Below are 15198 nucleotides of genomic sequence, written 5' to 3'. Positions count from 1 at the left end.
CATACATTAGTTTATATAAATAGTTCTTCAAGTTGTATTAGTTTGGATTTTAGTAGGCTTTATGTTTAACACTGTTTAGTATTTGTGGGGGTTAAGGAGTCTATCACCTGACTTCAAATAAACGTGCCAATTATCCACAGTTCAGTGGCATAGAGTTCTTTTAAGTGGTAATCAAATCCTTCCAGCAGTAAACGGAAGTCACAGCTGGGTATGTCCTTTCAGTTTGAAGAACAATCACAAGGTCCAGCAGAGTCAAGTTTAATATGTCTTTACAAGGCGCATCAACAAGTCCTTTCCAAAGGATCACTGCCATCTTATCACAGACTACAAAAACTTCTCTGACTTGATATCCCAAAAGCAAATGAAAAGAATGAAATTATCAAAGAACTTCAGACATAGCTTTCCTGAAACGCAGAGAAACTTTTTCTGAGAGTTTTTCTGCTAATCTTTTTAGAATCTTTGTTGCAAGCAATTTCCCACGTGAGAAGAGATGGCTAGGATTTAGGGCCTGTCAGTTCCAAAATTAATGGTGACTAATACTGACTTTTTCAAAAATTTAAATTCTTTATCAATTGTTGAAAATTGGCATCAGGTAGGAAAAGCTGAATAGATAGGGACACTATTGTGATCACCAAACAGGAGGCTTACAAAAAAATATTAGACCAACTCTTTCCTTTATTAAAGGAATAGCAGAACAGAAATTTTTTCACTTGCTGTTCTCTGTTGAAATGGAGTTTTCTCTAGCTCTGTTTCTGTGAAATCAAGTCACAAAAGGTCTAGAATAAACCAAACCCTTACGTTACTTACCACAGTGACTTTCGGTTGAATTTCCATGTGGCTGTTGTTTATGACTGTCAGACTTATTTATTTCATCATCATACTAGCTGCTCAGCTTTTAAAAAATGTTTAAATTGTGATTCTGCAAAATAATGGAATTTCTTGAGTAGCAGACGATTCTTAACCTTGTAGTTCTTAACAGGATTGTCATCTCCTGCCAATAGTTAGTACACTTTCTCTTGTCTAAGGTAGAATATAATCTCCATCTTGAGCACAGTATAGATGCCATGATTGAGATACCGTATGCTGCATTTGAAGAACTCCAGTGACAATAGCATGTTTTAGATTCACTGTGAAAACCGGGCTAAGTAAGGTTATTTAGATTCTCATTCAAATAATCTGGGAGATGCTTATCTTAGGACTTTTGTTTCAGACTTTTTATTATCTTTAATATTGAGGCTTAATGGGCTCATCTTCTTTAGACCTTTGACTTGCTTCATCCCTACACCCAGTATCTACATTTATTTGCTTTGCTTCACTAATTTATAGGAATCATGCACTCAGAATCTCCTGATTATTATTATTAGGAAGAAGGCACCTCCTTTATTAATGAACAGGAAAGTTCTAATTTTCAGCAATGTTAATTACTGCAATTTTGGCAATATTTCATTTTCTAGGCTATCTTCTCTTAAAATCTCTTGCCTAAAATGTCTCCACACAGTCCTGTGTTTGAAATATTTCTCACTTTTTTATGAGGAGTACAGTGCACATTACTATTAATTAATGAGCCTTCTCCATCATGATTTATGCCACAAAGTATACTCTTTCTCTTTTTTCATCAGTTTAGAACCAGACCTTTTAGTGGTTGACTTGTTTCTGCTTGCTGGAGAATAACAAGATGAATTAATGACTTGATGCTGAATGTGCCTGTTTCTGAAAGGCAAGCTCATTTCATCCTACCTTTCTCCTGAAGAGTATATCAAAATTTGTAGTCATCAGTGCTATTGGGTGTTGCTTGTTTTTTGTTTCTTTTTCCAATTCAAATGGCTTTGCGTGTTCTGGAGCCATTTCTGGGGACAATCTTCAGTCCTACTAAAGTATCAAGAAAGTAAAATTATAGTAACTAGTATTTGAAGGTGGGCTAGATTGTTTTTGGAGGGTATTGAGTTATGTTGTTTGACCAACTAATGAAAATGTGTCTGCATATTTATACAAACTCAAAGGGTGTGGTCTGTTTGTAAGAAGTTCAGGTCTCAGGCTTCTATTTGTGTCCTAGTGTATGTTTTTGCAGTGCATTATGTCTTGTAGCTACATCTGTTCAAAAAGTATGACTTAGGGAAAGTGAAGTTGCTTCATCTGTGACTGATTGCCACTTGTGTTGCTTGGTTGACCTCAGGGGATCAAGCACCCTGCTATCCAGCTGCACGTGAGATGCAATGTGATTTTTTTCTGAATATTAGTTACGAAAAGTATATAGAAAAGTAAAGGGATCTTGTTGGTACAAAACATTGCACTCAATATTCTGTAGTGGATTTCTTACCCTGTGGATGTGTTAGGAAACGTGCTGAAATCAGTTGAGTGCAGTAATTTAACAAATTACAAAAATTCTATGACATAAGGTGAGTTCTGTGATTACAAGTTCCTTCATCTGTATGCCATTGCTAAATACTTCACACCTTTGGTTTAAGAAGAAATGCACTCATGTCCTAAGGGTTGAACTGAGCTCTTGTGCATCTCTGTTTGGAGGTTCCTGTCTGCAGAGGGCCATGCTTCACTCCCTGGACATAGAAGGGGTGTTGAAATTAGATGAAATTACATGGTCCTTTTCAACCCAGGCCATTCTGTTCTGTGACTCGGTTGGCAGCACTTAGGGGCTTTCTGGACTCCTTTTACCAGATCATCAGTGATCTACCATGTACGCAGCACTGCTGGAGCTATTTCACTTGGGGAGAGTGCCAGGAACCACACTGAGCCATGCAACCAAAACTATGAAGTTCATGCCTTTCAGTCAGTGTCTGAAACCACTTTGGAAAAACCTGTGCCTACACAGACTCAGCTGACATGTAATATCATTGCATTATCAGAGTCAGCTGACGTGTAATAACTCTTCTGGGCATTCTAAGGCAGATAAGTGCAGACTGAGCATATTAGGTGACATTTGCTTAAAACAAACAACAAAACCCAACAAGATTGTCCTTAAAGACTGTCATATTAGAGCTTACCAGCTCACTGTAGTGGTGCTATTAGTTCGTTAGGTAAGTGATGAAAGAAATTAGTGTTTCAGCAGAAAACATATTGCAGTTGCAGCAATCCATTTATTTTTTTAGTCCATTTGCTGATGAGTTTGCAGCTCTCGTTTCACTTTAAGTAATAATAAACAGAGCATAGATATTATTTCCATCCTGAATGTTATAATGCATTAATAATAGCAGATGTATTTGTTCTTGTCAGCTCCAGTTACATTTTCTTAATAATGGCAGTAAAATCTATAGGATGCAATTAATCATTTGAAAGCAACAGTAGTGCAGCACCTTCTGTAGTTTCCATTTTGTTGGATTTTAAATTCACATTGTTGCTCTGAGTTTGTCATGGCCATGACTCTGTTTTCTTTTTTTCATGATAATATTCAAATATTAAGTATTTTCTGTAATTTCTGTCCAAAGGCAAACATCACTGCTTTGAACCAGTGTAGAGTTTCTGTGAACTTTTCTCTTACAAAGAGATTGCAGAGCTGGCTATCGCTTTGAGGAACAAGAAGTGTAAAGCAATTAGTGCTTTAAAATAATACTCCTTCATCTTTGATACATGAAGTAGTTAGCTTAGTTAGCTGGCATCATTAGGTTGTGTTCAAGGAATACTACTTAGATCTTGGCCTAACTTCTTTTTCTTTCTTTTTTGTCCCTCAGTTTGTAAGACTTGCATTGTTCAGCACTTTGAAGACAGCAATGACTGTCCCAGGTGTGGCAACCAAGTGCATGAGACCAACCCACTAGAAATGTTAAGGTGAGATGACATTACACAACTTTGCTGACGTGAAAGGACACAAAAATTAAAACAACCAAACAAAAAAGCTCTAAATATTATTGTCCTAAAATGAAATTAATTTTTTTGCCTGTTTGTAAAATGAGTCAACTGTGTTTGACCAGGGATTGTCAGTTTCTCATCTTGTAGCAGACTGGAATTTTTCACGTATAATTTAAGGAGGAAAGACAAAGAAAAATTGCAGCAAGGCTCGAGTATATTGTACAAATTGAAGTATTTTAAAGCCTCTATTAAATGAATAAATGAAGCAGAAACCTTCTATGCTTTACTTGATTACAAACTTTATTAATAGTCTTTCTTTCTTTCCTTCCCCTCCTCAACAATTTAGTAGATTTCAAACTGTGTTAAACCCTTCTGTTCTTCCAGTGTTGTATAAAAAGGGTCATGCAAATAACTGAATAATTGAAGGGTTATACTTGCCAATCTGTATTGTTATCTGCTGGTCAGTCAGGATAAGCATAAGAGATGATTTTGACACTGAAAATGCCCATTCTTGGATGTTTGTTTCTATATCACCAAAAGAGAATACAGAATTTCAAGAAAAATGATTGTTAGGACAAGATGTGTAAGTTGTTACAATATGTAGAAATGCAAAGTGATAGCTATCCTAGAGAAATCAAGAAATGTCATTTTAAGTAAAAATTCACATTTTCCTGAAATGTCATCATTTTAGGAACCAGCCTCGTCCCACCCTCGTTCCAACCCATTCTCATCTTTTCTCAAGGTTACAGACTTACCTGCTTTCCATAGTATGTGTGCTGGAAGTCCACATGTGTTAAGCAGAGTTTAAAACATGAGGAAATCCTGCAAGAAAGATGACAGGATATCAGTACAGGGCTATGAAGGCAGGTGAACAGTTTCTGAAGTACTAAAAGCAGTTTTAGGGTACATCAAAGCCAGGTTGAATGGGCCCCTGGGCAGTCTAGTCTAGTATAAGATATGGAGGTTGGTGGCCTTGCCTGCCGCAGGGGAATTGAAGCTTGATGATTCTTGAGGTCCCTTCCAACCCAAGCAATTCTGTGATTCTATGAAAGGGAGATTTTTGTTTGTTTCTTTTAGTCATATTTAATGAAGGAGATTCAGAAATAAGTTAGCTGGATTTCTATTTAACATTCACTTTTCTCTTGATGTTTGATAACCACAGCAGTTGTTAAAAATTTTATTGCAGACCTTAGAAGGAATTTAAACTCTTCACCTTTTTGCTAGTTATATCATATTGCTCTATTTTTGCTATTTGCATAATGATGATGATTTGTGAATAAACAAAAGTGCTGAAGTACACTTCCCACCCACCTATGGATAGAAGTGTTCACTGCTAGGGACAGTGTATTGTCCTTTTAAGTTTGAACTTTCACTTTGCTATGAGCATGAGAATTTCTGGAAGTTGTCTTGAGGGCTCTTTGTTACAGTATGCTGGGATCTTCTGGTTTATAACGATGTATTAGCTGTGATTGCATGGGACTACTGGATGTGAATAATTTTAATTACTAATTGTATAAATTAGTACAAGCTGTTTTTGCTCTCTTGATCTGTTTTCTTTGGATTTTAATTCTTAGAATACCTTAATAGGCTCAGTGTTTGTACATTTTATACTTTGTGTCTTTCATATACGTGTCACCAGATGTGATTCCGCAAGTTTTAGGGGAGATATTTTTTAGTTGGTCTTTCACATGATTTTTTGGGGGCCTACATTTGGATTAACTGGCCAGACACTGGGAGAGTCAGAGAAAATGGCAGCATGAGCATGCCTGTGAGATCTGATTATTTGTTTATTTTTCATAGAATATCTTTTGAGATTTTATTTTTTTTAGCTGAAAAAGGAATTAAATGAGCTAGATCTTCAGAGGACTCCAGATAAACCAAAGCAATAAAAAGGAAACTAGCTGTGTCCTGGTCACTGCATATGCAATGAAAACAACTAAAACTAATCACTGTTTGCTCAGTTAAGGTTATCCTGAATGTCTCATTCCAGTGCTTAAAATCATAATTTCATGTTACTGATTGGTCCTAAGGAAGCCTTGCCTCCTTCTCACAGTTGCCTTTTGTCTTTTGTACAACTTAAAAGAAACAAAATAGAACACCACCAAGAACAATACATTCAGAGGGTACAATTTTTCTTTGAGATTTATGTAGTTTGTAGCACTGTTGTGAACTCAGGAAGAAATACTGTTGTGTCAGTGCTAAAATAAATATTTACACCTGGAGTTTACTAGAGGTGGTATTATTTCCTAATTTACTGGTGTTTGCTACAATTTGCTGTATTTTGCTTTGATTTTTGTGACAGATGTGTGTTTCAGATAGATACCAAGACAGTAGGTGAGAAAGAGTAAATCCAGCAACTCTAGGTGGTACCATTAGCTGAAGTCTTTGTGATCCAAATGTTTTTGGAGAGGTAGAGCTAAAAGGGTTTGTTACCACATGTATATTTCTAATCTCCTATCAGTATCAGGAGCATTTTGTCTGCCATAACAAGACATGTTGTACAGAGTAACTATTGGAAGCAGAAATGTTCTAGAAGCACATCTTTTATTCTGACAGGATTATTTACAGGTGAGCTAGAAAAATATTTTAGAAAATGTCTAGTAGATGTTTAGTAAAATAGTAATGTGCTTTAAGTAAGAAAAGCTAAAAGGGTGAGAAGTTAAGCTCACAAGCCAGAAATGAGGAAAAACCTGTTTTCCTCATAATTATTTCCTGAAACTGCTTCTAGAGTAACTAACTGGATCAATTTTCCAACAAACTGCATGTAAGTATGTTTGCTGGTTGTGTTTTATGAAGCACTTCTAAACATTTGCTGAACTAGTAATCAGAATAACAGTGTAATGACATTATCTTTTTTGGGAGTTGCCTGTGTAACATTATACACACATTATACTTTGACTTAGAGACAAGCCCCATCATTGCTGAGGAGTGCAGCGAGTTTGTGAGAAATGGCACCCTAAGTAGTATTTTTATCTGAAATCTTTGAGACATACTTCATAAACTCTTTTATAAACTCAATTATGAGTAACTTCATAACTGTCTTGAATTATTTAGATGTATCTTTCAGTTGGCAGTATGGAAAGGCTGTTGAAACTAAAAGGCTGAGTCTGAAATTCAACTCTGAACTCCAAACTGAAAATATGGGAAGAGTATTAAATTTTGGAATTCACCTTCCAAATTTAGAAGAATTCTGTGTTATCAATGTTATCAACATTCAGTAGTGTTTGGGTTGGTCATACTATAAAGATGCACTTCTTAGCAAGCTGACTTGGATGCAAGTTTTCCTGACTGATGCCTTCATTTGTTTCACTTCAGATAATTAACAGTTATTATGCTTTGTTCATAGAACACATTTATTACAGAAGGTGGGAGAGATGGGAACTATTCAAAGCTAGCATAAATACTTGGTTCTTCTTGCCATACAAGCTGTTCTTATGGTTGGAAGATGTGGGGGTGCAGAGTGGTGTCTAAAACATAAACGGTTCTCAGTTTGGCCTCAGCAGGAAGTATCATACTAAATGACTGAGCAACTTCAGAGTTAGGCCAAGTAATTTCATTTTGGAATGACTTTGATGCAAAATACAAAATCTCTTTTTGAGTTCTCATAGGCTTGGAGGATAGGAACACTGTTAAAAGCACCTGAAATTGAGAATATTTTTATAATTTCCTAGGTTTATTATTATAATTTATAGTTAGTTTCCATGCACTTTAAGATTGGATAGGTGTTATTTTTTTCTACTTTTTTCTCTATAGCCATAGGGATATTTTCCTCTAATTAGTGTTTCTTCTTCATTAGGAAGAAGAACTTCATTTAGTTCGCTTTTTCAAAGAAAATGGTTGTCAAGTAGAGTATGAGTGCATGGTGCTAGCATTGTAATTGCTAAGTACACAGGTTTCTTGCTGTGATAGCACTGCCGTTGACTTTTCTTTTGAGCCATTGAAGATCAGTTAAAAAATGAAAAATGGAATTTCTCAGTAATAAATGTAGAAAAAACAGCATGCATGCACCATCATAAGGAATGTTTAACAGGATTTTTAAATTAAGTACAGTGTGATTCTCCTTTGAAGTCCAAATTTTTCTAAATGAGTAAGTTATGAAGATTAGAACTTTCTTGCAAAGTGGAATTGTTTCCAAATATAGTATATTTTCCATTTCCTGGATAGATTCACAAGTTCCCAATGCTCTGCTTTGGGGACTTGAAAGTACCATCTAGTTGTGTTTGATCTTGAGAGGCTGGAAGAGATAACATACCATTTGGAAAAGTAGACCTACAGTTTCTCTATTCAGAAAGTGCTTTGATGTCATATGACTTTGTTTTCCTTCTTATCCATGAGAAAGTGCTCTCTATGCATCTTTGCTTTAGGAACAGTCTGCTTCACCTGGATTTTTTTTTTTTTTTTTTTTTTGTCTTTACAAGAAGAAACAGTTGAAAAATGGAATACAGTAGTAGCTTAAATATAAATATTCCTATGATACGATTGTCTCCAAGAAGTGACACAGAGAACTGGTCTCAAAATAGATGACTTGTTAATATGTCTATTTGTAAACTTTAGATTACAAATGCAAATAGTGTAGAGAAAAGAAGCTGGAATGCTGGTGTATTTAAGAAGTGAATCACTATCTACTAAAATGCTTCTCAGTGTTCCTCAACTTTAAAATCTTTGGGTCATCTTACTTTGTCACTTCTAGCAGACAAGAGGTAGTGAATTGTCACGTGCTTTATAGCAGATCTAGTGTGTATTATTAATGGTGTGTACACATTTGTATGTGTATATACAAATATAAGTATATATGTATAGAGGTACAGATATATATCATTGAGAAGACAAATCAGGGCAATTAAAAATATACCAAAGGAAGTTATTACATTGTGGTTTCTAGCCAGGGCAGAGTGGATGCTGTGTGAGCTTCCTTATCCTGCCCAGATTGATTTGTATGTTTTATCGTGAGTAGGGAATCTGTTCAGCTTTCTTAAAATGTATTACAAGGGATGTCTACACCTACTTAAAATCAATATGATAATGAAATTTATAGTTTCCATGCTTGTTCTGCATTACTCGGTCTTTAAAATTTGGTATTACTTTTCTAATTTTTTCTTTTTGACAGCATAATTTATTCAGTGTAACGCAGAAACAACAAAAACCTGTCAGAATGTTTTTTCCCTTTCCTTTACTTTTTATCTGTTAGAAAGTGAATTTCTTGGTAATTTCAAGAAGAAATCCATTTGAGCGGTAATTCAGATAATCTTTAATGCATGTTTTTTTCCTCTAAAGCTAAAATCAGCTGTTTTTTCCATGTATTATTTACTAGAAATATGCAATTCATTTTACTAGTAAAAACGTGTTTGTTGTTTAAAGGCTAAAAATATTTAAAATGCAAGTTTCTGCTTAATGTGAAATGTATTTTCTCCCCTTGAAAGGCTGGATAACACCTTAGAGGAAATTATATTTAAGCTGGTGCCTGGACTTCGAGAACGTAAGTTTTCTGATTTGGTTTTGGGTACTTGCTTGGGGTGATGGAGGGAATATGACTGTTTCTGTACTGTGTCTGTATTTCTGATTTAAAATTCATATTACTGTTTTTCTGGTGTTAACTAGAGGAACTGCAGCGAGAGATTGAGTTTTGGAAGAAAAATAAACCTCAAGAAAATGGGCAAGGTGATGACTTTTTTTATTTTATATTTTTTTTTCTCTTCCCCACATGTATGTTAGATAATGTCACAGCTCCTCATCAAGCCCTGATTCTTCAAATGTTCATGCATGTACTTTTTATTATTACTGAATTCACAGATAATGCACAAACTCCTAAAATCTTTCTAAGTGTCATCTGGACTTTTATTTACTACTGCCCACCTTTTAACCAGTTGATTTACAGCGCTAGCTCTTTAACTGCTATTTTTGCTTGCATTTCCCTAAGCCCTCCCAGTCATCATTCATGCAATTTTCATTTGAATTCTTAATTTTTTTCATATTACATAGAGTAAAATGTAGAACTGCTTGAGCATTTTTTACAGATTATTTTATGATACTGAATTTGACCAGCTGTTAAGTAGGAGGTTGTCAAGAATTAGTAACGGCAAGTAGTAAAACAGTTTTCCACACATTCTAAACAATTGTTTTATGTAGATTTCAAATTGCCTTTTTTTTTTTTTTTTTTTTTTTTTTTGGTAGTTGACCCATGAACTTTGAGAGTTCGTTATTAAGCTGCCAAGTGAGAAGGACATCTGTTTTTGAAGCCCCTTTGATTTTACTTCAGGGTTTTGATACCATAGCCTACATGATTTGGGCTTTAAAAATACCTTTTGAAAAGCTCCTTTGCTTTACTTCACAGTAATGTTTCAGGAACTTGTCTCCTCTGTTATTACAGCAGACCTTTAATATGTGTTAATTATGCATGTTGCAGGTGCTGATATTAGTTGTTCCGTGGTATATTTACAAGCAGTGTTTTCTGGAAGTGAGCTCCCACACCATAGAGTGGGTTTGCATTTGATACGTTCATGGTTGCAGCCTTCAAAAATCAGTGGACGCAAACAACAGTAGACAGCATTAACTATTAGGGGCATATTATTTCCTATCACACAGGAATCTGTTGTGCATTTTACTTCAGAATGTCAGTAGTAAAACTTCATTTTCATAGGTTATAATTGATCAATTTAAGAATACACAAAATTAAAATTGCAAAGTTAATATGAAGGAAAATATGCTCTTGAATATTAAGTATTACATCAATAAGTGTTTGTTGGTACTGTGACTTTTGTTTTACACTTAAATGATAATCTTCATATTCTACAGAAGAAAGCCCCAAAACTGATAAACCCAAAGTTGATGAGGAGTGTGATGAAAATGAAGAAGATAAAGACTATCACAGGAGTGACCCACAGATCGCCATCTGCCTCGACTGTTTACGCAACAATGGGCAGTCTGGAGACAATGTAGTAAAAGTGAGTCCTAATGATAATCTGTGGTGGTATTGTTCTTGGAACTAAATCATTCATAACAATACATTTTAGTGAAACAACATTGACCTGTCTTGATTGTACCTTTAGTTACTCTCTTTTGTTTGAGGTGTTTCAGTGCATCATGGAATTTTACAAGAAATTCATGGCATTATCTATTGATTATTGTGGATGCATTTTTTTGTAGCTCCAATATCTTCCATCCTCAGTGGTAAATAACTGCTTCATGCAGCAGATTATGGCATACTGTGGAGTTGCTTTAGAAGTTAGTTGTGAAAGAGCTGTTTCATGCTTTCAGGATAGTTGTCTTAACATGCCAACATGAAACTACTTCTCATGTAAGTTGTGTACTGAATGACTGGAACCCAAATCTTGTAAAGACGTGAACAGGAATGAAGCTACAATGCTATTATGAGTTAGAAGAGAGAGAGTAAAAATGGTTACTGATAGGGAAAAAAGATTTCTCACAGCTGTCCTTGGACTGGAAATTGCTTACATGCTATTTAATGAAAAATGAGAAGGCATGGTTCTGTAATTTCTAACATGTTTTTCTCTTCTGTTGTCGCTTTAGGGTTTAATGAAGAAATTTATCCGCTGCTCTACTCGAGTGACCGTGGGAACTATCAAAAAGTTTCTCAGCTTAAAATTAAAACTTCCAAGTTCTTATGAGGTACATTTGGAAGAGTGTTGCTTATGTTTTTACTTAATTGCAAAGTGGTATTTTTTAAAATGAAATTGAGCCATATTTGTGCGTGAGTTTACACTAAGTATTCTTCAATATTCTAAGGTATATTTTCTGCCCTTAAGTGAGAAGTTGTTTATCACGATGACTAGAAGTGGAGTTGTTTATCACAATGACTAGAATTTGCTAATGGTACAGCTCATGCAGTTGTAGTAAGAATCCAGTCCTTAGGAGAAGTGACAAAAATACTATCTGAATTTTTTGAGAGGAAGATACTTTTTTTTTTTTTTTTTTTTTTTTTTTAAATATGCCATTTCCAGAATTTAATAGAGAAGGAGACATATCTTTTCTCTGTGAGTGATTTGATTTTGGCCAGAACTGTTTCCTGGGGGGACTTGCTGACATGGTAGAAGTTGTGATGTAGAGTTGAGATAGGGAGCCTGAAACTCCTGCGTAAACTTTCCTTCTTCTCAAGGATACAGGAGTTTTGAATTCAGTCAGTTCTCATACAGAACTCAATGACTCCACACATTAGGCTTCCTTTAATGAACAGCAGCATCCCAGTTTCAGTCAGAGGTAGGGCTGAGTAAGATGAGGTGTATAGGTTGTTGCAGAGTTGTCACAGTATTACGATGTTCCAGCCAGCCATTTTGGTGTCACTGGTTTTGTTCTACATTGATTTAATCTATCTCTGACATCTTATGGTCGTGCATTATGTAGTGCCTACTTACTTAAAATTTTTTTATTTCTTTTTCCTCTTGAAAGCAGGAAAGCATTATGGCTATTGTAATGAAAGAATAGTCATAGATTTTCAGTGAATGCTGTAATATCTTTTACAGTAAGAGAAGTACTTATCTTTTCTTATGCCCTTAGTCCTTCCAGATAATGAAGAAACATGTTTGTATACATGCATTTTTCCTTGTAATTATAGTTACTTTTAAACTAAAACATTTAAAGTTAGTTCATAATTTATTTTTTAAAGATGAGAATTACAACACCCGGATTTTGTATGTTTGGTTTTGAAAGAGCATTGATGTAGCAAAAAAGCCTTCACTAACCAACATATGACTTTCTCTTCAGAGAAATGCTGTGTAGTATTGGTAAATATGTACAAGTTTTGTCTACTGATAATTTCCTACTTAGTTTAGAACATTTTCATCCTGACTAAAACTTCACTGAAAAAGTAAATTGGAACACTACTGTATGAAATAGCCTGTTGTCAATATGTTGTATTTATTAAGCTTTTTACAGTAAGAGAAATTCTGGGCTTAGTTCTCAGAGATGCTCTTGAAAGTTCATTTAGTCATTAATTTTTACATCAGTTTGTCTTACCGTTTGTTCTGTTGTATTTTAAGCTGGATGTACTATGCAATGGAGAAATCATGGGAAAGGATCATACTATGGAATTCATCTATATGACAAGATGGAGACTAAGAGGCGAAAACGTAAATGCTGTTCTATTACTAATAAATGGTGTTTGGGGATTCTTATTACATGCTTTCATAGCTTGATACAAAATATCTTCTGTGACCCTTCAAAAAGATCTGTCCTTAAAGATATGTTTTGCATGTTTTCTGTATTTATTATGTGAGAAAATATGTAGTGAGTGGAAAACCTGCAGCAAATGTAGATTGTGAAGCTTAAAACTGAAAGGTATACAAAGTTTGCATGAAAGGTCTGCTCATAATTTTAAGTAATTTTTTTCCAGATTTTCTGCAAGTTTCCTGTTAGTGACACTTTACGTCACAATATTTACGAATCTGCGTAAAGCAGTTCTTTATTTAGAATCTCTTTTATTCAGTCAGTAATGAACTGTAACACTGGCAAATTATTGGAGCAACCTGATTGGTTTATGGTTGTTTCAGTGAGTACTACATTCATGTTTTTTAGTTGCACTGTATAACAAAGACTAACAATCAGCTAATACAGCTAGATGGGTTTTCCTTATTGTGTGCATGCATTTTAGAACTGCAATTCTTCACTTACTTGAACACCTTTCTTTCAGGTATGCCTTTGCTTAATTTAGTAGCCAATGTTGTCCTGTATACCTGGTAGATTTTGTTAGGACTCATATCTCCATTTTTTCTCTTGTTTTTTAAATGTATCCATTTGTTTGTATGTGGCTGTTCTTTGCTTTTTCTCGTTATTGCTTAATGCTATGAGCAAGTTTGTTGCCTGCCACTGCCAGTAGAGGTTATACTGCAGGAGTGATAAGTTTAAGCAGTTAACATAATTTATTAATCTGTAAACTCAGATTTAAAATGCAGTGGGAAGTGGACAGAGAAGATGGGATTAAGCACACTTTGGAATTAATAATTCGCAAGTTTCTTGATTTTACCTTATGTGAGAAAAGTCAAGGTGTATTTCATAGGAATTAAGAGAGTTATGTATAGGCAATTATTAGTCAGATTTGAACGTTGTATCGCACTGGAATTTGACAGTTACTGAAACCCCAGAGTTGCATCAATGAGTACCATTTTTCCAGTACTGCCTTGAAACCAGCAGTATCTGTTTGCCTTGCCACTTTATCTTTTATTAGCATTGGCTGTACTCATAAGAAATTTTGAGGGAACAACTTCAGTGATAATGGAATTCTTTTCCTAAAATTTAATCCCGCAGCCCCTGCTTACAAATGGACCTTTGGTCCTTGCAGTCGTTTGTAAGCAGCAGTAACTGTCATCTTGACAGAAAGGACACTATTTGTACTGGTTAATTTTTTTTTTTTAAATCTCAGAATTATCATTTTAACCTTAAATAAGTAGAGGAGTTGACAGCTCTTGCTTAGATTTGTAAGTTATGTCTATATGGTACGTCAGCTGTGTGTTCATCTTTTCTTTTATGTGGTTTTAAGTAATTCCCCTGAAGTCAGAGATGACAGTCTAAATCTTTTAAAAATTGTGCTGATGATAAAACCAGTAACATCTGGGCTTTTCTAATTTTGTTTTCGTTAACTGTGTTGGGTCTTCTAAAATAACAGTAGTTGCAGTGCTAATTAATTCTCTTCCTTTAGATGAAGATCAAGTAAATCCTTTATTTTTATCTTTGGTACTATTTGCCACCAGCTTTTACTGGCACACCTGTGGACCTTGCAAGAGGTAGAGCAGTTAAGTGGAATATCCACTTATTCATTAGAGAAGTCTTTCTTGTTTCAAACAAGGAAATAAATTTTAAACTTTACAACTGAGTTTTTTAAAAAGGAAAGGTAAATGTCTATGTCCAGCTGTGGATGCCTCTTATCTGATCAGAAAATCATCTCCTTCGCAGTTTCGGTGTCAGAACTGCTCATCTTCGCAAGTCTACTCACAGGATGGCACTTTGTATCAGGTAAGAGGCACTCACGACTGTACATATTACAGTCAAAAAGGTCCTGTAAACACTACAGTTATAATCAAAACTAGAATTTTTATGATACCTTACTACAAAGTGCAAAAATACCACCAGAAAGACTTGAGCATTTTTGTTCATTGAAAGAAAGCTTAATTAAACTAATAGAACATATTCAAATTACCAGGTTTTGTAGATTTAAAATGTAAGACTACTATCTTTTATCTTCCGTTAGCTCAGTTATCTTATTTCATTCTTTAGGCTGATAGTTGCATCAATATGGAAGTGTTGTCCGCCTTCCTATCTCATATTTCTGATAGGTAGCATTGGGCAACCACTGACTGAGGACCAAAACTGAAGGGAGTGAAACAAAAGAGACTGTGTTGGTGGTTTTGTATCGTTATGACAATTATGACAATTCATATTTTCTTTTTA

General features: G+C 34.9%; 1 protein-coding gene across 8 annotated transcripts in view; it reads left to right on the top strand.

The window, feature by feature from the left end:
* Positions 1–15198, top strand: part of PCGF5 (polycomb group ring finger 5) — a 57715-nt gene that overhangs the window by 31083 nt on the left and 11434 nt on the right. For 5 of the 8 annotated variants that reach the window (XM_052677371.1, XM_052677370.1, XM_052677369.1 and 2 more), the window contains exons 3-9: positions 3684–3780; positions 9222–9277; positions 9400–9459; positions 10594–10742; positions 11329–11427; positions 12795–12884; positions 14704–14763. In XM_052677371.1, coding sequence (XP_052533331.1) covers positions 3684–3780; positions 9222–9277; positions 9400–9459; positions 10594–10742; positions 11329–11427; positions 12795–12884; positions 14704–14763 — 611 coding nt within the window. The remainder of the gene's footprint in view (positions 1–3683; positions 3781–9221; positions 9278–9399; positions 9460–10593; positions 10743–11328; positions 11428–12794; positions 12885–14703; positions 14764–15198) is intronic. The other 3 variants (XM_052677372.1, XM_052677376.1, XM_052677375.1) reach the window with 1 other exon arrangement.

This window comes from Tympanuchus pallidicinctus, unplaced genomic scaffold (assembly GCF_026119805.1).
Source record: "Tympanuchus pallidicinctus isolate F22 unplaced genomic scaffold, pur_lepc_1.0 scaffold16, whole genome shotgun sequence".
NCBI classification, from domain to species: Eukaryota; Metazoa; Chordata; class Aves; order Galliformes; family Phasianidae; genus Tympanuchus; species Tympanuchus pallidicinctus.
This window is presented reverse-complemented; position numbering and strand designations above follow the sequence as displayed.